General features: G+C 50.0%; 2 protein-coding genes and 1 non-coding gene across 6 annotated transcripts; all 3 read left to right on the top strand.

Moving 5' to 3' along the window:
* Positions 1 to 1714: 1714 nt before the first annotated feature.
* Positions 1715 to 11664, top strand: TUT1 (terminal uridylyl transferase 1, U6 snRNA-specific). 4 transcript variants are annotated; one of them, XM_066251721.1, is made up of 10 exons: positions 1715 to 1837; positions 1944 to 2208; positions 3055 to 3245; positions 4907 to 5225; positions 5410 to 5510; positions 8073 to 8542; positions 9121 to 9230; positions 9696 to 9806; positions 9987 to 10079; positions 10469 to 11664. In XM_066251721.1, the coding sequence occupies exons 1-10, from the start codon at positions 1775 to 1777 to the stop codon at positions 11617 to 11619; spliced, it is 2874 nt and encodes a 957-aa protein (XP_066107818.1). In that variant the 5' UTR covers positions 1715 to 1774; the 3' UTR covers positions 11620 to 11664. The 4 variants fall into 4 exon arrangements, with proteins under 4 accessions (XP_066107818.1, XP_066107821.1, XP_066107819.1 ...); XM_066251724.1 differs by lacking the exon at positions 1944 to 2208; XM_066251722.1 differs by lacking the exon at positions 1944 to 2208 and having other exon boundaries at positions 1715 to 1861.
* A 1061-nt stretch (positions 11665 to 12725) lies between these two features.
* On the top strand, positions 12726 to 24412 carry EEF1G (eukaryotic translation elongation factor 1 gamma). The gene is made up of 10 exons (XM_066251720.1): positions 12726 to 12822; positions 13911 to 14069; positions 15450 to 15513; positions 15663 to 15805; positions 16405 to 16548; positions 18626 to 18755; positions 19148 to 19352; positions 23564 to 23736; positions 23820 to 23944; positions 24176 to 24412. Exons 1-10 carry the CDS (start codon positions 12811 to 12813, stop codon positions 24332 to 24334), a joined length of 1314 nt encoding a protein of 437 aa, XP_066107817.1. The 5' UTR covers positions 12726 to 12810; the 3' UTR covers positions 24335 to 24412.
* Positions 21352 to 21487, top strand: LOC136321258 (small nucleolar RNA SNORA29). The gene has a single exon (XR_010728532.1). It is a non-coding gene; the product is annotated as a small nucleolar RNA SNORA29 (small nucleolar RNA).
* Positions 24413 to 24728: the final 316 nt, after the last annotated feature.

Raw genomic sequence — 24728 nt, 5'->3', positions numbered from 1 at the left:
TTGGTTAGGAACTCCTTTATAAAGGCTGGCTCAGCTGGCAGAACACGGTAGGCATGTTAGTGCAGGCTTCTCCCTTAAGTTAAATTTGTGTGAGAGGCCACTGTAGAAATGGCTACTATGCTCTGTTTTTTATTTTTACGTATTTATTTATTTCTTTTTTGTATTTTTCTGAAGCTGGAAACGGGGAGGTATTTATTTTTTGTATTTTTCTGAAGCTGGAAACGGGGAGGCAGTCAGACAGACTCCCCCATGCGCCCGACCAGGATCCACCCGGCACGCCCACCAGGGGGCGATGCTCTGCCCATCCGGGGAGTGGCTCTGTTGCGACCAGAGCCAGTCTAGCGCCTGAGGCAGAGGCCAAGGAGCCATCCCCAGCGCCCGGGCCATCTTTGCTCCAATGGAGCCTTGGCTGCCGGAGGGGAAGAGAGAGACAGAGGAAGGAGAGGGGGAGAGGTGGAGAAGCAGATAGGCGCTTCTCCTGTGTGCCCTGGCCGGGAATCAAACCCGGAACTTCTGCACGCCAGGCCGACGCTCTACCACTGAGCCAACCTGCCAGGGTCTTATGTATTTATTTTTGTAAGTTTTAATGGGTTCTTTTTTAAAAAAAATTTGAGCCCAGTTAGCCACCAGGAGCTTTTCTTAGTAGGTGTCTTTTTTCTCAGTGTCTACACATCTTAGGAGAGAGATCAAGAAGTCTATTATGTTCTTGGGCCCTTCCTTTGGACATGGGGAACAGACTCAGCAGTTGTGACTTGCTCAAGTTTATAGATTTTGAGACTCCTGCCTCAGGTCCACTGCTCCTTCCACAATCTACTGCTGTGAGCTGATAACCACAGCAAGAGCTGTTTAGCTCATCTGACAGTCCTCTGTAATATAGAGTCTATATCATTATCCCTGTCCCTAGGGTCTTCCCAGCTCCTTTACTCTCCTCCTCAGCTTACACGTATAGTGTCAAAATGAACTGACCACTATACTAGTCCGGGGAAAGCAATGCTTTCCCCTCCAAATTTTACTCAGTTGCCACCATAGCAGTTTCCGCCGCATGCCTTGAAGTGGACTAGTGGCTCTGGCTCCCGGTGAGTGCTACCCGTTATTTTGGAAGGAAAGCTTGACTTATCTGAACTGCAGTGATCTGGCTGTGGCCTCTTGGAGTCCGGAACGTTATGGGTCGGGCAGAGCTCAACTAGGGCTAGGAAGCGATAGCAGAACGCCGTTTGTGGGGAGGACCAAGGGCAGAGGGAGAGAGTAACAATAGCTCTTAGATTGGGAGTCCAGGGGTAGCCCTGGGCTTCGTGGAGCCTGCCCATTCTCCGTCTCTATTCGCTAGGTAAATACGGGGTTAAGGATACAGCGGCGCAGGTCTCTACTGTCCCTTGAAGGAACGCAATGCCTAGCCGACACCAGCAGTAAGAAATGGCCGGCTGTCAACCCCGCGCCAGCCTTTGTGTCTGTTATGAATATTCACGACCTTTGGGCTAATCAGCACCTGAATAGCTCAGAGCACACCAACAGGTTTACTGCATGCAGGTAAGAATCGTAGATAAGCAGCTTTTCCTAAAGCCCGTAAAGACTGTAACACCTGCTGGAAACGGAACCCTAAATCGAAGGAACACGGTTTCCGGAGGCGTATGCCGGTAATTTGCCATTACGTCACTTCCTATTGTACTGGCGGAAGTTGTTTTCAAGAGCTTTGCGATTTAGGAGAATTTCGCTGGTGGCGGAAGTGGTTGTATTTGCCGGTACAGAGAAGTCGCGATGGCGGCTGTGGATTCGGATGTCGAGTCGCTGCCTCGTGGGGCTTTCCGCTGCTGCCTCTGCCACGTCACTACAGCCAACCGTAAGCGGTGGCTAGTGAGGAGGGGTGGGTGTGGGCTTTTTCGTCTTTTGGTCCTAGCGAAAGTTAGGGTTATAGGTCATTCCTTTTTCATTCCGCCCGTCCCAAGCGATTCAAGAGTGGAAAGTTCCACCACTTTACACCCTCCTTCTCAGTATCTGAAGTCTGCACGACGAAAATTTCGTTATTTTATTCCCTCTTCAACTGCCGTCTATTGGACATCTCCTTTGTGCCTGTACTCAGCTGTGCTCTGCGGTGGGAGAGAGGATTCAGAAATGAAGGAGCTCACCATCTAGAGTTGGAGACAATTTCAGTGGGGAGCTGTGGGATCACAGAGAAGGTAGTAATTAAGTCAGGGAAGCTCTACAGCGAAGGTGGGTAAAGTAGCGTAGCATGCATGGCTGGCTGGAAGGGTTTGGAAAAGTTAACATGGTCTTTGTATGACAGCACAGGGGCCTCAGTGAAACCGCAAGTGTCACTTTGAGGACCTGAATCACGATATTCCCTAAACAGGCTCCTCCATTCTTTCTTTTCTTTGTGAATGGCGCTACTGCTATGTCCAGTAGGGCTAGCCAGAAATCCAGGGTAGCCTTCCCTGACCCCACATGTACATTGATGACATCAAGCAGCTGACACAATGTAATAAAAATAATGGCAGCTAAACTTTTTTTCTCATTTGCTATGTACCAGACCCTCAGCCAAGTGCCATATATGGACAATACCTGTTTGTTAAGAACTTTAATATCTTGACTTGATATCTGAGGAACATGCACAGAGAGGTCAAGTTAGTTGCCCAAGATCTCAGCTTGCTAGAGCTGGGATTTGAACGGGGATAGTGTGGATTCATATCTTGCACTTATACTCTTTATAACATACTCAGAGATGACTCATGGGAAATAGTCTAGGATCTTGATTTGGTTCTATATATGATTTGGATAAGTTACCTGTTAATTTTGTTACAACTTGTAGGTTTTGCTCTTCCTAGTGCTTATAGATGGATTAAGAAATACAGTGTAGTCACTTCTAGGAACCATTTAGAATGCACTACATGTAAAGACAGATGAACAGGAGAGGAAAGTGAAAGGAGCTTTAAGTTTATTTGAAGTTCACAATTTTATGGCTTGGAAGCATTGGTAGGATTTAGGTATGCAGAGAGCAAAGTCAGGGGCAGGTTCACTGCAGAGTAACTTTGATGCTTTGTTTCATGTTTGTCTTTGCAGGACCCAGCCTAAATGCCCATTTAGGAGGCCGGAAGCACCGGCATCTGGTAGAACTACGAGCTGCTCGAAAGGCCCAGGGACTTCGAAGTGTATTTGTCAGTGGCTTTCCCCGGAATGTGGATTCTACTCAGCTCTCTGAGTACTTCCAGACATTTGGACCTGTGGCCAGTGTTGTCATGGATAAGGATAAGGTAAAACGAATGGCTCTGAGGGTAAATAATGAGTCACGTGTGCCACATACCAAATGGAATGAGAGAAACCAGGAGTCTGTTTTGGCTGCTTCCTAATGTGGCCTGTCCATGGTAGACACCACAGTACTTGGACTGATCCAGCTTTGTGAATAACACCCAGCTTGAATTTTCTCAGATCACAAGTATTAGTCACTGGGGGACTTGTTGATCATTTATTTATTCAGTTAATCTTTTATTTACCAAATATTTATTAACTCCTAACTTTGTACTCGGCACTGGGCTTAGAATTGCATTCTGAGTCTTGAGTAGGGTAGATGTGGTCCCTGCTTGCATGAAGCTTACAGTCTAGTGTGGAGAAAGTAGGTAGTTAGATGAGTAATTATGGTGAAGTGGGTGCTTTATTTAATTAATTAATTAATTTTTTTCTGTATTTTTCTGAAGCCGGAAATGGGGAGAGACAGTCAGACAGACTCCCGCATGCGCCCGACCGGGATCCACCCGGCACGCCCACCAGGGGGCAACACTTTGCCCCTCGGGGGGGGGGGTCGCTCTGTTGTGACCAGAGCCACTCCAGCGCCTGGGGCAGAGGCTAAGGAGCCATCCCCAGCGCCTGGGCCATCTTCACTCCAGTGGAGCCTCGGCTGCGGGAGGGGAAGAGAGAGACAGAGAGGAAGGAGAGGGGGAGGGGTGGAGAAGCAGATGGGCGCTTCTCCTGTGTGCCCTGACTGGGAATCGAACCCGGGACTTCCGCACACCAGGCCGACGCTCTACCACTGAGCCAACCGGCCAGGGCCGAAGTGGGTGCTTTAAAACCACATCATTGGGAGATTAATCCTAACCCCATAAGGGACTGGTTGATAAATCAGCTAGCAGTTTATTAAATTATAGTGAGGGGTACTGAGCTTATCTGGTCAGAACACCCTGATGCTTCTCTCTCCCTTCCCCCTTTCCTCTCTCTCTCAAAAAAAGTCTTAATTAAAGCAGGAAAAATGAGGGGATGCATCATAGTATAACCAGTGAAACCATGTCATTGGGAAGAGTAGGGGACAATGAGATAGGTAAAATGAGATTTTCAGAGGCCAACTGAGGTGAGAGTAACATGTATGGGATCTAAGTGAAGAAGAGAATTGCTTCTCTAAATATGTTCTCTGTTGTTCCAGAAATAGCGAGCAGATATTTTCAATTTATAGGGTGCTCCCCATTTTAAACTTTCTCACCCACTGTCAAACCATGTGTTTGGATTCTTTTTTTTTTTTCTTAATTATTTTATTTTTTTACAGAGACAGAGAGAGAGTTAGAGAGAGGGATAGACAGGGACAGACAGACAGGAACGAAGAGTTGAGAGGCATCAATCATTAGTTTTTCGTTGTGCATTGTGACACCTTAGTTGTTCATTGATTGCTCTCTCGCATGTGCCTCGACTGCAGACCTTCAGCAGACCGAGCAACCCCTTGCTTGAGCCAGTGACTTTGGGTCCAAGCTGGTGAATTTTTGCTCAAACCAGATGAGCCCACGCTCAAGCTGGCGACCTCGGGGTCTTGAACCTGGGTCTTCCGCATCCCAGTCCGATGCTCTATCCACTGTGCCACCGGCCTGGTCAGGCCGTGTTTGGATTCTTGATTTCAAAACCCTCATCCCTGCCCCTGTTGTGATTTTTCCAGGGAGTGTTTGCCATCGTGGAGATGGGGGACGTGGGTGCCCGGGAAACTGTTCTGTCACAGCCCCAGCATAGCCTGGCAGGACGTCGCCTGCGCGTCCGGCCACGAGAACAGAAAGAATTCCAGAGCCCAGCCTCCAAATCTCCCAAAGGAGCAGCCTCTGATGAGTGTCACCAGCTCATCACAGCACTAGCAGAGGCCCCAGACGTAGGGACACAAATGGTAAAGCTAGTGGGGCTGAGGGAGTTGTCCCAGGCTGAGCGGCAGCTTCGGAGCCTCGTGGTGGCCCTGATACAGGAGGTCTTCACAGAGTTCTTCCCTGGTGAGTAACCTCCCTCACTGTGTCTTAGCCCACCCTGTGCTTTCCGCCCCCATGTCTGCCTCCCCAGTGCTCCTGCAGCTCCAGAGGTTTATTTGGTTGCTCTTTGATCATCATGCCTCGCTATGTTCTTCCACCCCTTGGCCCCACAATGTCTCCTGATCTGTATTCTCTGCTCGGCACCCAGGCTGTGTGGTCCATCCTTTTGGCTCTTCCATAAATAGCTTTGATGTCCATGGCTGTGATCTTGACCTCTTCCTGGATCTGGGTGACTTGGAAGAGCTCCCGGTGAGTGACGTGGGAGGTAGTCAGTGGGGATGGTCATGTGACTCTGGGCAAGCACTTACCTCTTATGTCTTAGTTCCTCACCTGTTCAAAAAGGATAATAGGCCCTGGCTGGTTGGCTCAGCAGTAGAGTGTCAGCCTGGCATGTGGAAGTCCCAGGTTCGATTCCCAGCCAGGGCACACAGGAGAAGTGCCCATCTGCTTCTCTACCCTTCCCCCCTCCTTTCTCTCTGTCTCTCTCTTCCCCTCCCGCAGCCTAAGGCTCCATTGGAGCAAAGCTGGCCAAGGTGCTGAGGACGGCTCCATGGCTTCCGCCTCAGGCGCTAGAATGGCTCTGGTTGCAGCGGAGCAACGTCCCAGATGGGCAGAGCATCACCCCTGGTGGGCATGCTGGGTGGATCCCTGTTGGTGCAAGCTGGTGCGGGAGTCTATTTGCCACCCTCCACACTTCGTAAAAATACACACACACAAAAAAGATAATAGAACCTACCTGAAAAGATTATTGTAATTTGAGAAATGTGAATATGGCCATGTATAGGATAATGAATTGACATGCAGATGGCATTTGTAGCAGGATTTCCAAATGGCTTGTATAATCTTATTTTGAAAAAAAATTATGGGCCCTGGGCAATTGGCTCTGCCGTAGAGCATTGGCCTGCTGTGTGGAAGTCCCAGTTTCAATTCCCAATCGGCACACAGGAGAAGTGACCATCTACTTCTCCCCCACCCCTTGCTCTTTTTCTCTCTTCCCCTGCTGCAGCCATGGCTCAAATGGTTTGAGCAAAGTTGGCCCCAGGTGCTGAGGATGGCTCATTGGACTCGCCTCAGGCACTAAAATAGCTCTGTTGCTGAGCAGCGGCCCCCAGATAGGCAGAGCATTGCCCAGTAGTGGGCTTGCTGGGTAGATCCTGGTCAGGGCGCATGCAGGAGTCTGTCTTTGCCTCCCTGTCTCTCACTTAATTAAAACAAAAAATGTAATAGGGCATACAATAAGGTAATTTTGGGGTTATGGTTTTATTTTTATTTTAAAGATTTTATTCACTTATTTTAGAGAGAGCGAGAGAGAGAAGGGGGGAGCAGGAAGCATCAACTCCCATATGTGCCTTGACCAGGCAAGCCTGGGGTTTTGAACTGGTGACCTCAGCGTTCTAGGTTGACGCTTTATCCACTACACCACCATAGGTCAGGCAGTTATGTTTTCTGCTTATCTATATTTTTTAACATCTAATATATACATTCTGCTTTTGCAAAATTATTATTTTTATTGATTGGTTTTAGAGAGAGAAGAAAGAGAGAGAGAGAAACATTAATTTGTTGTTCCACTGATCTGTGTATTCAATGGTTGGTCTTTTTTTTTTTACAGAGACAGAGAGAGAGTCAGAGAGAGGGATAGACAGGGACAGACAGACAGGAACGGAGAGATGAGAAGCATCAATCATTAGTTTTTTGTTGCGTGTTGCAACACATTAGTTGTTCATTGATTGCTTTCTCATATGTGCCTTGACCGTGGGCCTTCAACAGACCGAGTAACCCCTTGCTTGAGCCAGCGACCTTGGGTCCAAGCTGGTGAACTTTTTATTTTGCTCAAACCAGATGAGCCCGCACTCAAGCTGGCAACCTTGGAGTCTCGAACCTGGGTTCTCGGCATCCCAGTCCGACGCTCTATCCACTGCGCCACCGCCTGGTCAGGCCAATGGTTGGTTCTTGTATGTGTCTTGATTGGGAATCGAACCTGTGACCTCAGTGGACTGGGATGACGCTTTATCCACTGAGCCACTCAGCTAGGGCCAGGTTATTATTATTATTTTAATGTTTATTTTATTGATTTAGAGAGAAGGGAGAGACAGGAACATCAATCTGTTCCTATATGTGCCCTGACCGGGGAACAAATTGGCAACCGCTGCACTTTGGGATAACTCTCTAACCAACTGAACTATCTGGCCAGGGGTGGGTTATTATTTTATTTTATTTTTATTTTTTGTGATAGAGGGATAGACAGACAGGAAGGGAGAGAGAGGAGAAGCATCAATTCTTCATTGTGGCACCTTAGTTTATTGATTGCTTTCTCATATGTGCCTTGACCCCAGGGCTATAGCAGAGTTAGTGACCCCTTGCTCAAGCCAGTAACCTTGGGCTCAAGCCAGTGACCTTGGGCTTCAAGCCAGTGACCCTTTTGAGCTCAAGCCAGTGACCAGGAGGTTATATGTCTATGATCTCATGCTCAAGCCAGCAACCTTGCGCTCAAGCTGGTGAGCCTGTGCTCAAGCTGATGAGCTCACACTCAAGCTGGTGACCTCGAGGTTTTGAACCTGGGTCCTCTGTGTCCCAGTCTGACACTCTATCCACTGTGCCACTGCCTGGTCAGGCTAAAATAAATTTTTTTAAATGGTTATTTTTAATTTTTAAAAAGTATTATGAGAATTAAAGGAGTAATTTATATAAAGGCTTTGGAATAGGGTCTGGCACATAATAAGCAGTAAGCCATAGGCATGTCTTGGGGACTGGAATATTCCCTGGTTAGGGGACAGCGGGAGAGGAATTCAATCAGTTCACTTTCATCCGCAGCCAGTCCCAAAGACTCCAGAGTCCCCATCCTTGGATTCAGCTCTTGCGTCCCCACTGGATCCTCAAGCCCTGGCTGTCACCCCAGCTTCCCCTCCAGACTCGCAGCCTCCAGCCTCTCCCCAAGACTTGGAAGCCCTGGACTTTGAAATCTCTTCCTCCTCCCTGGCACCCCGGACTCCGGACTCGGCTTTGGCCTCTGAGACCCTGGCCTCTCCCCAGTCTCTGCCTCCAGCCTCCCCGCTGCAGGAGGACCAGGGAGAGGGGAACCTGGGGAAGGCTTTGGAACTGGCAGAGGCACTGAAGGGGGAGAAAACAGAGCAGGGAGCCATGCTTGAGTTGGTGGGATCCATTCTTCGGGGCTGTGTCCCTGGAGTGTACCGAGTCCAAACTGTGCCCTCTGCCCGTCGCCCTGTGGTCAAGTTCTGCCATCGGCCTTCAGGTCTCCATGGTGACGTCTCCCTCAGTAACCGGTACCTTTGTTTAGGGGGGTGGTTGGGGAAGGCCAGCTGAGCATTCTGGGGTGGCTGAGGCGGGAGCCCTGGTGTGGGGAGCTCCTGTACGTGCTGAGCCTCAAGGTTACTTCGCTTGGTCCCGTTCTGTCTGCCACCCATATCCTGTTTGGTTTTCATTTCGGTGTTCGTTGGAATATAATTTTTCAGGGATTTAAAAAGAGTTTCATGGTTGAATAAGTTTGGGAAGTGCTAAGTTAAACGTAAACAGGTGTCTGCCTTCCCTCCCTCTCCTCTACTTCCTCTTTCTCTCTTCCTCCTTCCCTCTTTATTCTTTCCTCCTTTTCTTCCTCCCTTCCTGTCTGTTTCTTTGCATACTAAAGGTTCTGAGCAGTCTTATAATGACACACTCCGTGAACATCTGAGATGGGTGTATAGGATGCAGTGTTCTTTGTATACCCTCTCACGAAGCCAGTATGTCAGCGAATACTTTGGAAAGCCTCTCTTGGCTTTATTCCTGGCTTCCCTTACACAAGTGTGGGGGTGATAGGTCTCCAAAGGGTTCCTGAGCCAACATCCTTTTCTTTTCTTTGTCCCAGGCTTGCCCTCCATAACTCCCGCTTCCTGAGTCTCTGCTCTGAGCTGGATGGGCGAGTGCGGCCCCTTGTGTACACCCTTCGCTGCTGGGCTCAGGGTCGAGGACTGTCAGGTGAGAGTCAGGACAGACCTGGGCTGAGCTGGTGTTGGGGCAAAGGAGAAGAGAGGCAGGTACTATACCAGCGTTGAGAAAAACCACCAGGAGGGGATCAGAAGCACTTTTTTTTACAGAGACAGAGGGATAGATAGAGACAGACAGATAGGAACGGAGAGAGATGAGAAGCGTCAATCATCAGTTTTTTCGTTGTGGCACTTTAGTTGTTCATTGATTGCTTTCTCATATGTGCCTTGATCGGGGGGCTACAGCAGACTGAGTAACCCCTTGCTCAAGCCAGCAACCTTGGGTCCAAGCTGGTGAACTTTTTATTTTGCTCAAACCAGATTAGCCCGCGCTCAAGCTGGCGACCTCGGGGTCTTGAACCTGGGTCCTCCACATCCCAGTGTGACGCTCTATCCACTGCAACACCGCCTGGTCAGGCAGAAGCCCTTCTAATTTAACAATTTATTATTTACCCAGGGAGTGGCCCCCTTCTCAATAACTACGCCCTGACCTTGCTCGTGATCTATTTCCTTCAGACCAGGGACCCTCCTGTATTGCCCACTGTGTCCCAGCTCACCCAGAAAGCAGGTACAGTAGCCCGGCCTTTACCCTCTCTATTTCATTAGCTTCATTTCCCCTTTATCTGGTATAGACACACCAAGCTCCCCTGGGACTGCAATCTTAGCTATCGCCCCTATTTCTACCCTTCACCCTCCCTGCCGCCAACCTCCAGCTTCCAGGCTGACCCTCACCTTTTCACTTTCACAGGTGAGGGCGAGCAGGTAGAGGTAGATGGCTGGGACTGTAGTTTCCCCAGGGATGCCTCAAGACTGGAGCCTAGCACCAATAAGGAGCCTTTGAGTGAGTTTGGGGATTAATAAAAGATGTTTATCATAGCAGTAGGTAACATATATCTCATGGGTACTATGTGCTGGGCATGGTTCTAACAGCAGCCTTGGGGGACAGCTAGTGTTGTTATTGTCATTTCGCAGATGGAGAAACCATGCCTTGGGGTATGCAGTGGCCTGCCCAGGGTTACACTGTTAGCAAGGGGAAGGCATAGCACTGGGGGAGGACGTTGCCAGGGGCACATGGGGCCTGGCTTCTTGTTTACAGGGATCAGAGAGACCTGGCTTCTGGCACTTGTTCTGAGCCCCTTGGAAGGGAAAAGGAAAGTCCTGCTAAGAGAATGGCTCTGGTTCAGGGCCTCAGTTCTGAGCTCTAAGTAGCCCCTTTTCCTCCTCCTCCAGGTTCCCTGCTAGCCCAGTTCTTCTCCTGCGTCTCTGGCTGGGATCTTCGCGGCTCACTGCTATCCTTGAGGGAGGGCCAGTCACTGCCTGTGTCTGGGGACCTGCCTTCTCATCTCTGGGAGGGTCTGCGTCTCGGCCCCATGAACCTCCAGGACCCCTTCGACCTGAGTCACAATGTGGCAGCCAACGTCACCAGTCGGGTAGCTGGGCGGCTACAGAACTGCTGCCGAGCAGCAGCCAATTACTGCCGAAGCCTCCAGTACCAGCAGCGTTCCTCCCGGGGTCGGGACTGGGGGCTCATTCCCCTTCTGCAGCCCAGCTCCCCTAGCTCCCTGCTGTCTGCAACACCCATCCCCTTACCGCCCGCTCCCTTCGCCCAGCTCACTGCTGCTCTGGCCCAGGTGTTAAGGGAAGCATTGGGGTGCCATATAGAACAGGGTACCAAGAGACTGCGGTCAGAGGGAAGTGGAACTGGGGATTCTCCCTGCGGAGGGTCATGCAAAAGATTGAAACTAGATGGACAGAGTAAGAGCCCTGAAGAGGAGGAGCAGGAGCAGCAGGGATGTGCAGGGGACCGTGGTGAAGATGGGGTGGAAGAAATGGTTATAGAGGTAGGAGAGACAGTGCAGGACTGGGCCATGTGGAGCCCTGGGCAGCCAGGGGAGCCTCCCCAGATGACTGCAAAGCATCTGGCCATTGGAGAGGAGGAGCAGTCAGGCCATGTGGTTCTGGCGGAGCTGGGCTCCAAAGGACCTCAGGCAGCCCAAGAAGGGCCCCACGTTGAGCCAGGGAAGGGGACGTCACCCTCATCAGTGAGCTGGCGCTGTGCTTTGCGGCACCGAGTGTGGCAGGGGCGGCGGCGTGCCCGGAGACGCTTGCAGCAGCAAACCAAGGAAGGTGGTGGAGGTGGTGCTGGCACAGGAGTGGAGTGGTTGGCGACGGAGGCTCGGGTGACCCAGGAACTGAGAGCATTGAGCAGTGCTGAACAGAGGCCAGAGGCTGAGCCACTCCTGACCTTTGTGGCATCTGCCTCCCAGGCCAACCAGACTCTCACTGTGACCCCACTCCAGGATTCCGAAGGCCTGTTCCCTGATCTCCATCATTTCTTACAGGTTTTCCTCCCTCAAGCGCTTCGAAATCTCCTTAAGTGAAGACAGGAACCCTAAAGGGCAATAAAGCTGCTAGTTTAATAAACACTATAGTTTCCTCTCATTTCCACCTGGTGACAGTCCTCCTTCCACCCAGAACTTCCCCTCCCCAGACCTTAATACAGCCGCCTCAGGTGCCTTCTCTGGCCATCCAGAAATAGATCTCAGCCTGTTTCTCTTACCATTTATCACAATATGCAAGGAGTGGCTAAGACCGTTTGTGTCTGGCGCCTGCAGCCCACTCTAGTAGAGTTCTAGGATGATGGAGTGCTGCGTGGGGGTACCAGGCAGTACCTGTGAGAGAAAACACGTTTGCCTCCACTTTTACCTTGCAGACTTATGAATGGCGACTGGGCCTGAAACTTGGGTTCAGGGTTTTTCATACATTCTCTGACTTTGAATTCATCCTGTTCTAAAAAGGTTTTCAGACCTGATAATGGGTAAAGGGCAACCTTTCAGTTCGTCAGCCCCTTCAAGGTGACAGATGAAGAGAAAGGGCTGTTCTTAAGACCCTCTGTTGCAGGCCTGCGGACTAGTGCCCTTCTCATAGGAACATCTCGAAGCCACAAGGCAGAAAACCTCAGTTTAACAAGGGGTTTCAGACTGGGCTCCGATTAGACATCCTTTAAAAAAAACCCAGAGCGGTCACAAGGAACTCGGCACACTGCCACTTCCACGCAGTTTCCGCTCTTCTATCGCACAAACATGATGTCAGGGGCTTGGCAGGACCTCCCATCAAGTCGCTCGTCCCTGGGCCTCAGTTATACGCGGGTCGGAGGGGGAGGTCCGCAGAACCTGGCAAGGCAAAAGACTGGCAGCAGTGCCACGTAGCCGTCAATGGGCAGCTGTCCAGTTAGTTCCCACAGGTCCTACTCCGCGTTTTTTCCCTCCACATAAGGACTCCGATTGGCCATATCTGAGGACGGGCTAGCCAGGTGCCCCACCGCGCAGGCGCAAGCTTTTTTTTTTTTTTTTTTTTTTTTTTTTACGCGAAGACCAGCAGGCCCCACCCCTTTTCCAATTCCGCCGCCGTGGTCTACTGAGCTGTCGTGCGTGCGCCTTCTATGCCGTCCTCACTTTCCGGCTGCTGTTTCTCCACGGCTCCCCCCCCCCCCCCCCCCCCCCGTTTCTCTCCCAGGCGGCTTACTTTGCGGCAGCACTGAGAGCCCCACCCCCTTTCTCTGCGGAATCACCATGGCGGCTGGGGTAAGTTTGCCGGCTCTGGACGTCCAACTCACCCTATCCGACGCCATCCTCTTCCCACATGGGACCAACGGGCGTCAGGGGAGTTCTGGGGCCAAGTGGGGAACTGCTCCGGAGCCTAGAGATTGTACTATTGGAGAGCAAGGTTTCCAGGCCCCGCAGAGGAACTGATGCTGGGACTGTTGGGGCCAAAGAGGTGGAATGGTCTGGGTTAGTGGAGAAAAAAGATGCCGGATCCTGGGCGTCTCGGCCCTGAGAATAGGGTTCGGGTTTACTGTCGCCTCGAGACGGGGCCTCTGGACAGGTTGACAGAACTTTTGCGACCGTTTTGGGGGCAAGAGTAGGGATAAGGCGAAGCGGAGGATCTTTGTGGACATATACAGTTGGTCACGGTTAAGGGTCGTCCATCGGGAAGGTTGGGAACGAGAAAAATCCCTACGGTGGAGTTAGACCATTGGACACCGCTGGCCAGGGCAATAGAAGGCGAGAAGGCAACACCATGGAACTCACTGCGGGACAGGATCGGAGGGATGGTATGAGGGACAAGTAAAGAGGTTCTTTTAAAGGGAGACCTAGTTGATTAGGAAGAGAAGATACCGTTCTGAGTGAGACTTGGAAGTCTCTCGGTAGGTAGGTGTGTGTGTGTCTCAGATAGAAGAGTGATGCTTTTGAAGTGGTGAGCGGCTCAGCAGTAGAGTAGTGAAGTAGCCGGCATGGTAACCCATCAATGAATGAAACAGGGCTCTGGGAAGGGAGGGGTGTATGTTTGTCCACAGATGGAGTCTGAGGGAGCTTGAAGTTCTGGATTTCATGGAGATACATTTAAGGGGAAGAGAATGTTTCTGAAGATGTCCTTAGGAAAGGTCAAATCTGTCAGCGAGCTTTATTTAGCAGTTGGTGTGTATATCTGTCTTTGGTGTTTGGGAGGACTCTGATTACATATGGCAGATAACTGCAGACCTTGGATCATCAACCGGAGTAGGAGCGGTTGAACAGATTGGGGGTTTTCAGTGAAGTCATTCTGGGAAGTGACATTTAGGACTGGGACCTCTCTAGTCATACTAATATGTTCTACCCTCTTTCTTACACAGACCCTGTACACATATCCTGAAAATTGGAGGGCCTTCAAGGCCCTCATTGCTGCCCAGTACAGTGGGACTCAGGTCCGCGTACTCTCCGCACCACCCCACTTCCACTTTGGCCAAACCAACCGCACCCCTGAATTTCTCCGCAAATTTCCTGCCGGCAAGGTGAGTAGGAAAGTAGAAAAGAGTCTTTGATCCTGAGAACCCACTTGACCGTAGGATTCTGTCACTTCGAAAATGGCCTCCGTGTGTGTGTGTGTGTGTGTGTGTGCGCGTTTTTATGTATTTATAGATTTTATTGATTGATTTGAGAGAGGGAAAGGGAGGGGAGGAGCGGGAAGCATCAGCTGGTAGGAATGCCTTGACTGGGCTAGCGAGGATTTTCAAATCAGCAACCTCAGCATTATAGGTGTACCGAGGTTCAGTCACCACCACAAGTCAGGCGAAGATGGCCTCCACGTTGAAAGAACTCTCCACCTTTCTTTTTTTTTTTTTTTTTTTTTTTACATTTTAGTAATTAAAAAAGTGGTTATTTTGAGATAATTACAGATTCCTGTGTAGTTAAAAATAATAGAGTTGCCTGGCCTATGGTGGCGCAGTGGATCAAGCGTCGACCTGGAATGCTGAGGTCGCTGGTTCAAAACTCTGGGTTTGCCCGATCAAGGCACATATGGGAGTTGATGCTTCCTGCTCCTCCCTCCCTTCTCTCTCTTCTCTAAAATGAATAAATAAAAATAGTTAAAAAAAAAATAAAGTCAGCCCTGGCAGGGTAGCTTAGTTGATTAGAGCATCGTCCTGATATGCCAAGGTTGTGGGTTCGATCCCTGGTCAGGGTACATACAAGAAAAAACCAATGGCCCTGGCCATTTGCCTCAGTGCGCAGAGGTTGCTGGTTTGGTCCCTGATTAGGGCAAATACAGGAACAGATTGATGTTTATATTCTGTTCCCCTTTCTCTCTGTCTAAAATCAATATATAAAACTTTTAAGAGAAGATAAAAATATTTAAAAATATTAAAGTCAGCTGTAATTGAGAAAAAAAAAAAAGATTTAAAAAATAGTAAAGAGCTATTCAGTGACATTGAATCAAGTTTCCAGGCTTACTTGTGTTTGTGGGAGAGGGAATGAATTTTGACTGTTGAGTCTTTGCTATGAGTAGGGTTGTTTCTCCTAGAGGCTTACAGAGATAGGTAAATACTCATCTTAAGAGGGGAAGAGGTCAACTGCAGTGTGTAGAGCCCAAAATAATTGAATATTGAGGTCATGGATATAAGACTTGCCCTCTGGTCTTCTGCTTAATTTTATTGAGGGCTTTTTATCAAAATAGCTGATAATATCTAAATCGTTTTGGGTTCCTTCTCTGCGTTCAAATTATAAGGGATACCAAATTCAAATATTTTTGGTTCCTGAGTTTTAGATTAATACCAAGAGTTTGGTTAGCAAAGATTGTTGGCCTGATTTAAACAGTTTCATCCAAAACATCCAGTTCCTGGGATTGGCTATTGAGAAATGACTGTGTATTTTATTCATCTTTGCTTCGTCCCCAGGTTCCAGCATTTGAAGGCGATGACGGGTTCTGTGTGTTCGAGAGCAATGCCATCGCCTACTACCGTAATTTTCAGTGGGAGCAGGAGGGTCTGGACGTGAGGGGTGTAGGAGAGGATGAGGGGGAGCTGGAGTGGACAAGGAGGGGACTTTCCAGGGCCTGCATTGGTGTTGGCATGACCGCAAGGTTCTGACCTTTGTGTCTGCCTCTGCAGTGGGCAATGAGGAGCTGAGGGGAAGCAGTCCAGAGGCAGCCGCCCAGGTGGTCCAGTGGGTGAGCTTTGCTGACAGCGACATCGTGCCCCCAGCCAGTACCTGGGTGTTCCCCACCTTGGGCATCATGCACTACAACAAGCAGGTAAGCCGTGCAACTTGGGGAGAGGCCAAAGGCAGGGGTTATATTAGCTTCCGAGTGTCGGGCTGTATGAAAATAGGCTGAGGAAAGGGAACACCAAGAATATGTGGGTTCAACACTAGAATCTGCAAACACAATAAATTAAAATAAAATAAAAGAATATGTGGGTAACAGGACCTAATATTTGGACTGTAAGTTTGGAGCACTGGGCTGTTTTGTTGTATCTGAGTTCCTTGTCAGACAGACCCCGTGGACGTGTCTGTCAAGAGTGGTCAGAGGAGAGATTTCTGCTGTAGGAAGGTTACACCAGGTGGTAGGGGAGCGGTTAGACCAGGTGACTGCCAAGGTTCCCTCCAAGATACAAAGGCGTACACATGGGTATGATCAGTACAGTGGAAAATGAAGCCGGACTGCACCGTGAAGAAATTTTAACACTGAGAACTTCATTTGTGATACATTTGGAATGCTCCTAAAATCTGATTCCATTGAGAGTAGGGATGAGCCTGGACTCAGTGAGTGAAATGGCGACCTTGGTTCCATTTTTGGGAGTGAGAGAAAGTGACTGGTGGTTGCTGATACGTTTGATCACTTTAAATCAATAGGCCACAGAGAATGCTAAGGAGGAGGTCAGGCGAATCCTGGGGCTGCTGGATGCTCACTTGAAGACGAGGACTTTTCTGGTGGGTGAGCGTGTGACCCTGGCTGACATCACAGTTGTCTGCACCCTGTTGTGGCTCTATAAACAGGTAAGTTTGTAAAGAATCAGGTTGGTGGAGGGTGGGTGGGATTGGAACCCAAGTGACAAGCCTTCCGGGTTGCCCTCTATCCTGATTGGAGGACATGGGTGTCAGGGCATCTGAGTGGTCTGTAGGCATCCCAGGATTGGGTACCCTGCCTGCTCTCCTTCCTTCTCAGAGGTTTGGTAATACTCTGTTGCCATTAGTTTCTGTTCGGCAGCTGAAATACTTGTGAAGCCTAGAGATACTTAGTTGTGAAGACAGCAGGTAGGGGTGGTAGCTTCAGCATTGAGATCTTTCCGGGACAGAGCTAGGTTCCGTTCTTGGCCTCATTACTTACTAATTGTACGGAGAGAGGTAGGGGGTATGAATTAATCCCTTTGGTCCTGTTTTTCTTTTCTGTAAACTATAAAACCGGAGTACTGATAAACTTGAGCTTATTGGATCAAAGAAGATGAAGTGCTGCTGGTTCCTAACTAGCAGCTCTTGGACTGCTGCTGGCCCCGCGTAGTAGTATGATACTAACAAGGGAAAGAGCCCCACTTGTGCCAGACCCGCGCCAGTGGCCTTACAGGGCTCACCTAGTGAGTCTTGCCTGCAGTATGGGGGAGGGAAAATGTCACGGGTCTGAAGGTCTGCAGCTGGGCTGTGGTGGGGCAGAATTTGAATCAGCCACGGCAGAACCAGCACTGCAGAACTGACTGCTGTCTGCCTCCCCAGTAAGGTTATTTCCCTGTGATCTTGGCAAACTAAAAAATGGTAAATGAGTTTTTCATGAAGATGTGTTAAAGGACTGTTTGATATTCTGAAATAACTTTTATGCTGTTGCGTATTTTTTTACTTATTCTGTGACAAAATGAGTAATTGATAGCCCTCTGTTGATCCCAACTTTTTTTTTTTCCGAGATAGGAAGGGAGAGATGAGAAGCGTCAACCAGCTTGTAGTTGTGGCACTTTAGTTGTTCATTGATTGCTTCTTGTTTTCAAAGTTTTTTACATATATATATATATATATAGAGAGAGAGAGAGAGAGAGAGAGAAAGAGAAAGAGAGAGAGAAAGAAAGGGGACAAGTAGGAAGCATCAACTTGTAGTAGTTGCTTCCTGTATGTGCCTTGACCAGACAAGCCCAGGGTTTTGAACTGTTGTCCTCAGCATTCCAGCTCAATGCTCTGTCTACTGCGTCACCACCAGTCAGGTGATCCCAACCTTTTTTTTTTTTTTCACAAGGACAGAGAGAGAGAGAGTCAGAGAGAGGGACAGACAGGAACGAAGAGAGATGAGAAGCATCAATCATCAGTTTTTCGTTGCAACACCTTAGCTGCTCACTGATTGCTTTCTCATATGTGCCTTGACCGTGGGGCCACAGCAGACTGAGTAACCCCTTGCTGGAGCAGGGACCTTGGGTTCAAGCTGGTGAGCTTTTTGCTCAAACCAGATGAGCCCACGCTGAAGCTGGCGACCTCGAGGTCTCGAAACTGGGTCCTCCGCATCCCAGTCTGACGCTCTTCCATTGCGCCACCGCCTGGTCAGGCGATCCCAACCTTTTTAAAAAGTGGTAAGACGTGTTACATTTAAAAGATTAGATCCCTGGTTGGATAGCTCGGGTAGAGCATGGTCCCGTGTTGCAGAGGCTGCCAGGTCAGTCCGTGATCAGGGCACATAAAGGAACAGGTCAGTGTTCCTGTCTGTCTGTCCTTGTTCCTCTCTCTCTAATGTTAATAAGCAAGTTTAAAAGATTAGAAGCTGTGTGAAATGGCTTTGTAGGAGGAATAATATTATGTAAGTATAAATGTTTATATATATAAATTTAATTGTAATGTCCTAATTATACATATATTGTAAAAATAGTTATAAACATGAAAGTGTTGTTCTTTCAAATAGTCTTGATAAATGGAGGGTGGAGACCAAGCAAGCATTCTTTAAATAGGACTGGGCCGCCAAAAAGAGATCAGGAAGGCTGTGGGAAGGAGGGTAAGATGGGGTGTGGGGACAGAGAGAGAAGCAAGGGTGTCTCAGTCTCTGGCTGATTGAGACTGGAAGACCTCCCTTCCGCTGACTGTTGCCGCCGTTCCATCCGTCCGGCAGGTCCTGGAGCCCTCCTTCCGCCAGGCCTTCCCCAATACCACCCGCTGGTTCCTCACCTGCATCAATCAGCCCCAGTTCCGTGCCGTCCTGGGGGAGGTGAAGCTCTGTGAGAAGATGGCCCAGTTTGACGGTGAGTCTGAGAATTAGGGGACTGTGCTGCTGAGGGAGGGGGGCTGGTTCGCTCAGTCTCCGCTCTGGCTTTCCCATCGAGCCTACGGGTGACGTGGGCCCACGGAGTGGAGGGCACCCAGTGGGATAACTAAGATTTTTGAGCCTTGTTTTATACACATACTCATTTGGGTTAACACAGATGCACGTGTGTCTGTGACCGAGGGCTGTGCTCTTGCTCAGGGACACCCAGTAACCCAGTGGCAGTGTGGAGCCTGGTGGCAGTGTGGAGCTGGCCGGTAGCTGCCCCACCCAGCACTTGTCCTCCATGCCCACCAGCGCCCTGCTTGCTCCTGGTTTCAGAGGGGAGTGGACAGGGCAGAGCACTGACTTGCCTCCTTTTCTCTGTGGCAGCTAAAAAGTTTGCAGAAAGCCAGTCTAAAAAGGACACCCCACGGAAGGAGAAGGGATCTCGGGAGGAAAAGCAGAAACCCCAGGTCGAGCGGAAAGAGGAGAAAAAGGCTGCTGCTCCCACTCCCGAGGAGGAGATGGACGAATGTGAGCAGGCGCTGGCTGCCGAGCCCAAGGCCAAGGACCCCTTTGCTCACCTGCCCAAGAGGTAAGGGTATTGGGAGGTGGGGGGGGGTCCAGAATTATAGGTCGTCTGTACAAAAGTAAGCATATATTTTATTTTTTTAATTTTTAAATTTTTTTCTTTTACAGAGACAGAGTGTGAGAGAGAGGGATAGACAGGGACAGACAGACAGGAACGGAGAGAGATGAGAAGCATCAATCATTAGTTTTTCATTGCGTGTTGCAACACCTTAGTTGTTCATTGATTGCTTTCTCATATGTGCCTTGACCACGGGCCTTCAGCAGACCGAGTAGCCCCTTGCTGGAGTTGCTCAGGGCACACAGAGGAGCAGCTTCATGTCCCTGTCTCTCCCTGCCTCTCAAAAAAAAAAAAGAAAAAAAGAAAAGAAAAGATAATAACCATGGCTGGTTTCACTGCCTGTCTGGTTCGCTTTCCAAAGTGGGGGAGTTAGACCCCTCAGAGGGGAGTGGGGGGGTGCTTGTCTGTATCCTCTTTTCAGTAAATGTAGGCGTTCTTGGAAAAAAGAATACGGTAAAAGAGATTTTGGTGTGGAAAAAAGTAGGGCACTCAGTGCTTTGCCAGTTCTCTGTCTTGTAAAATTGCATGGGGCTGAGAGACCTTGGAAAGAGATTGAGTCCATCATCAGAGTTGATTAAGGGATGTTATGTACCAGAAGCTTCTTGCTGCTGGTGATGGAGATCCTCCATGCCCTTGGGTGTGGGACGCAGGGTTATTGTAGGACAGGGCAGGATGGACGGTGCAGGTCACCCACCCCAGACAAGGGAAGATGCCTCGCATGCTTGCTCCGGGCAGGAACCGGCACAGACCAGCAGGCCTGGGGGGGAGGGGGGGTTGACCCCACAGCCTCGGAGGGGCTGAGGGGCTGAGGGCGGCGGGCCTAGCTGGGGCCAGCTCCAGCTCAGCACAGTCTTGTAGTTGAACAGCTTCTCCTCCACACTCTACAATCAAATCTCTCTTTGGTCACTGCCTCAAGTCATTTTTTAAAGCATTTAAAATACTTAAAAAAAATTTATTGATAGAAGAGAAAGAGCTGGAAACATTGATTTTTTTGTTCCAGTTAGGCATTATTGGTGGACTGTTCATTGTGCCCTGACTGGGGATCAGACGAGATCGAGCGCGTTCAGGGTGTGTGGCCATAGACGCTATAACTGGGGATCAGACCCTCAGCATTGGTGTGTGGGGATGATACCCTGACGGCCAACTGAGCTACCCGGCCGGGGCTTGCTGTGGTTTTGAGGCGGGATAAAAGCAGTGTGAAGAGACGGGACGAGGCCGTGTGAAGAGACTGAGGAGACGAGATGAAGGGTGCGAAGAGACAGGACGAGGCCGTGTGAAGAGACGGGACGGGGCTGTGTGAAGAGACGGGATGAGGGCGTGAAGAGACGGGACAGGGCCGCATGAAGAGACAGGACGAGGGTGCGAAGAGACGGGACGAGGCCGCGTGAAGAGACGGGACGAGGGTGTGAAGAGACGGGATAAAAGCAGTGTGAAGAGACGGGACGAGGGTGTGAAGAGACGGGATAAAAGCAGTGTGAAGAGACGGGACGAGGCCGAGTGAATAGATGGGACGAGGCCGGCCGTGTGAAGAGACGGGACGGGGCCGTGTGAATAGACGGGACGGGGCCGTGTGAATAGACGGGACGGGGCCGTGTGAATAGACGGGACGAGACGGGGCCGTGTGAATAGACGGGACGGGGCCGTGTGAATAGACGGGACGGGGCCAAGGCCGTGCGAAGAGACAGGACGGGGCCGAGGCCGTGCGAAGAGACGGGACGGGGCCGAGGCTGTGCGAAGAGACGGGATGGGGCCGTGCGAAGAGACGGGATGGGGCCGTGCGAAGAGACGGGATGGGGCCGTGTGAAGAGACGGGACGAGGGTGTGAAGGCGCATGCCCTGGCAGTGGGCATAACAGCCAGTCTCACAGGGCCCCGGATACAGCTGCTCTTTACAGATGTGCATCTTGTTGAACTGGTTTACTTTGAACCTAGCACAGGAGCAGGTCATGAGCGAGTGTTTAGCACATTTTCTCCTACTAATAGATTTTAGTGGCTATGCTTATGGGATAGGTTAAAATTGCCATAATCTGAAGAGGGAGGATTTATTTGTGCCTCCTCTATGAAAGGGCTGAACAGGGTTAAAAACCCAGGATTTTCGGTGTGTACAAATGAACTGTAACTAACCCAAATTACATGTGCTGTTGTCATATCGACACTATTGTTAGCTACAGGTTTTCACATGGTGGGTCTGTACTCTGGGCAGAAAATCAGGCTGTAAACTTAAAACATTTAATAAGTTTTACAATTCTTAAGGCCTTTTGAGAGTGTTCCTAATACCTATTTGTTGCATTACTGTGATGCCCTGTCGAGTTGCTGAGATGATTTTCTTCAGGAATTTTTTTTGGGGGGTTAAATTATGACTTCTTGCCTGACCAGGCGGTGGTGCAGTGGATAGAGCATTGTACTGGGATGCGGAGGACCCAGGTTTGAGACCCCGAGGTTGCCAGCTTGAGCGCGGGCTCATCTGGTTTGAGCAAAGCTCACCAGCTTGGACCCAAGGTCGCTGGCTCCAGCAAGGGGTTACTCAGTCTGCTGAAGGCCCACGGTCAAGGCACATATGAGAAAGCAATCAATGAACAACTAAGGTGTCGCAACGAAAAACTGATGATTGATGCTTCTCATCTCTCTCCATTCCTGTCTGTCTGTCCCTGTCTATCCCTCTCTCTGACACTCTCTGTCCCTGTAAAAAAAAAAAAAAAAAAAAATCTTATTTTTTAAAGATTTTATTGATTGATTTGAGGGGGTTGGTGAGGCGTGGGAAGCATCAACTCGTAGTAGTTGATTCTTGGATGTGCCCTGACCCGGCAAGCCCTCAGCATCCCAGCCTGATGCTTTGTCCACTGCGCCACCACAAGTCTCCCAGGATTTTTAATGTCACAGAGTTAATGCCTTCAGAGACCAAGGCAATCCTGTCCAGAGTTCATTCAGGTCCTTTTTTAAGGCTCCTAGCTAACTTATTTCAGGAGCTGTTCAGAGCCTGTGCTCACTTGAGGGAGTGGTGGTGGAGGAGGAAGGTTGTGGATAATAAAAACGGTTCATACGAAGATGTGGGACAAATCTCCTGTCCCGCCGTGGGGGGCGGTAAGGTGGTAAAGCTCGCTGAAGTCTCTGGTGTCAGGGAGGAACCTGGGCCCGAGGGTTAAAGGACAGGTTCTCTGGGCAGGTCACCTCACTTCACCTGATCTGTTCTGTGCAAGGAGGAAGGTAGCGGTCTCACCCTAGGGTTTACTATAGGGACAAGTGAGATAGATGATAACTCATGGCATTATTAATACTAATGAATAATTGAACCAACCTGAACTAAACGTTCATTCGGATAGGCGGTTTATTAGACTTACGGCACATTTGTGTAGTAGAAGGTTATTTAGCCATTAAAACATTTGCAAAGAATTCTCAGTAATATGTTGCAGTGTTAAATAAACAATTTATAAAGCACGGAACTACCTGTATCACCTTGGAAAAATCACCAGAGGGAAATACACAGAAATACTGGTTGTCTTGTTTGCTGGGTTTGTGGGTGGTTTTCTTTATAATTGGAAAAGAAAGAAAACAGACCCCCCCTTGGGGGGAGGGGCTGGCATTCCTGGCGCAGTGTGCCAGATTGCTTCACAGATAACCTGAGCCTAAGGTTTAGCAGCAGCTGGCCTTGTTTCTGGGCAGAGCGACTAAAGGACGGTGTGAGATTCGGGGTGGAGGCGCTCCCAGAAGGCTCCCTGCCTGACACTGCTGTCATATTATAGTGTGTGTAACCCCAAGAGGCCTGTGTGGTGGGAGAGAGAATGGTGAGTCGCTGACTGAGTGTGACTCATGGAAAAGAGCCCTGCAAGGGGCTAGCCAGGGAAGGAAAGGAGTCCTCACCCTGTGTCTCCACCAGGGGGCAGCCGTTTGCTGTGCCTTTCCTGGGGCGGGTCTCCCGCAGAGCCCCTGGGGCCGCACCCTGGCGGACCAGGCAAACCTGGTCTGGGGGTGGGAACCAGGGGCGTGCCCTAGGCCCCTGTTCATGTCCTTCTGCCCTCCTCCATAAGGTGATACATGGATTCTTCCTTGAAACTGGGACATTTAAGTGAAAACGCCCTTTATGTCTGTCGGCCTGGCACCCTTCCTTTGCCTCAGTAGGACCGTCTTCACATTGACCTCCTTGCATTTTTCCCTGTTCAGTACCTTTGTGTTGGATGAATTCAAGCGCAAATACTCCAATGAGGACACACTGTCAGTGGCAGTGCCGTATTTTTGGGAGCACTTCGATAAGGATGGCTGGTCCCTGTGGTACTCGGAGTACCGCTTCCCTGAGGAGCTCACCCAGACCTTCATGAGCTGCAACCTCATCACGGGTGAGAAGAGGGTGGGCCAGGAATGAGGAAGGGAGACGAGGCAAAGTGACCTCGAAGGCTGAAGGTTCTCCCTTGCTCCTCAGGAATGTTCCAGCGACTGGACAAGCTGAGGAAGAATGCCTTTGCCAGTGTCATCCTCTTTGGAACCAACAACAGCAGCTCAATTTCTGGAGTCTGGGTCTTCCGAGGCCAGGAGCTTGCCTTCCCGGTGAGGAGAGTGCGGGGAGGAGCCTGTCCCTTTAGTGTGGGGCACGGGTACGAGAGTCCCTTGATTCCTGGACTCATGGGGTTCAGGAGCGTTCAAGGAATGTGTATAGGATGGGCCTGTCATGTTAACAGGAGTCCTGGGATCTGATGACATTTGTCACTGGAAGTAACAGATGCGAGACAGTGTCTGATAACCTGACTACATGCTTCTTACCTGGCTCTTTCTCCTCAGCTGAGTCCAGATTGGCAGGTGGACTACGAGTCATACACGTGGCGGAAACTGGATCCTGGCAGCGAGGAGACCCGGACGCTGGTCCGAGAGTACTTTTGCTGGGAGGGGGCCTTCCAGCATGTGGGCAAAGCCTTCAATCAGGGCAAGGTCTTCAAGTGAACACCTCTGGCTGTCGCCTAGCTGCCTGCACCTGTCCTTCAGGGAGGTGGGGGTCATTAAAGGAAACTGAACATGGAACGCTTTCTTGTCCGGCCTCCTTTGTGAGTGGTGGCTTACGAGGGGAGCGGACAGGTGGAAGCAGGGTGTTCCTGCGCCTGCACTGGCTGCCTTGGCGGGACGGAGAGCTTCAGAAGAGCAGGGACCTGTCTTCGGTTGTGATTTGGTTGCTCTGCCTCCTCCTGTGATGACTGTCTTCTAGTTGAGGAAGATTTGGATGAAATTCGGGGCGGGGGTGACACGGGGCTCTGACTACCTAATTCTTAGGACTCAGTTCCATACCTTCCCCAGTGAGAGGAGAGCACGCTCGCTAACCATGGAGAGCTGACACGCCGCA

This window comes from Saccopteryx bilineata, chromosome 1, assembly GCF_036850765.1.
Source record: "Saccopteryx bilineata isolate mSacBil1 chromosome 1, mSacBil1_pri_phased_curated, whole genome shotgun sequence".
NCBI classification, from domain to species: domain Eukaryota; kingdom Metazoa; phylum Chordata; class Mammalia; order Chiroptera; family Emballonuridae; genus Saccopteryx; species Saccopteryx bilineata.
This window is presented reverse-complemented; position numbering and strand designations above follow the sequence as displayed.

Bases quoted from the DNA above. Each gene is read 5' to 3' on its own strand.
- TUT1 (XM_066251721.1), top strand. From the start codon at position 1,775: ATGTCGAGTCGCTGCCTCGTGGGGCTTTCCGCTGCTGCCTCTGCCACG. The intron at 5,511-8,072 runs GTGAGTGACGTG...TTTCATCCGCAG, and splicing joins GTGACTTGGAAGAGCTCCCG to CCAGTCCCAAAGACTCCAGA. The intron at 9,231-9,695 runs GTGAGAGTCAGG...TTATTTACCCAG, and splicing joins TCAGGGTCGAGGACTGTCAG to GGAGTGGCCCCCTTCTCAAT.
- EEF1G (XM_066251720.1), top strand. The intron at 23,737-23,819 runs GTGAGAAGAGGG...CTTGCTCCTCAG, and splicing joins GAGCTGCAACCTCATCACGG to GAATGTTCCAGCGACTGGAC. The intron at 23,945-24,175 runs GTGAGGAGAGTG...CTTTCTCCTCAG, and splicing joins GCCAGGAGCTTGCCTTCCCG to CTGAGTCCAGATTGGCAGGT.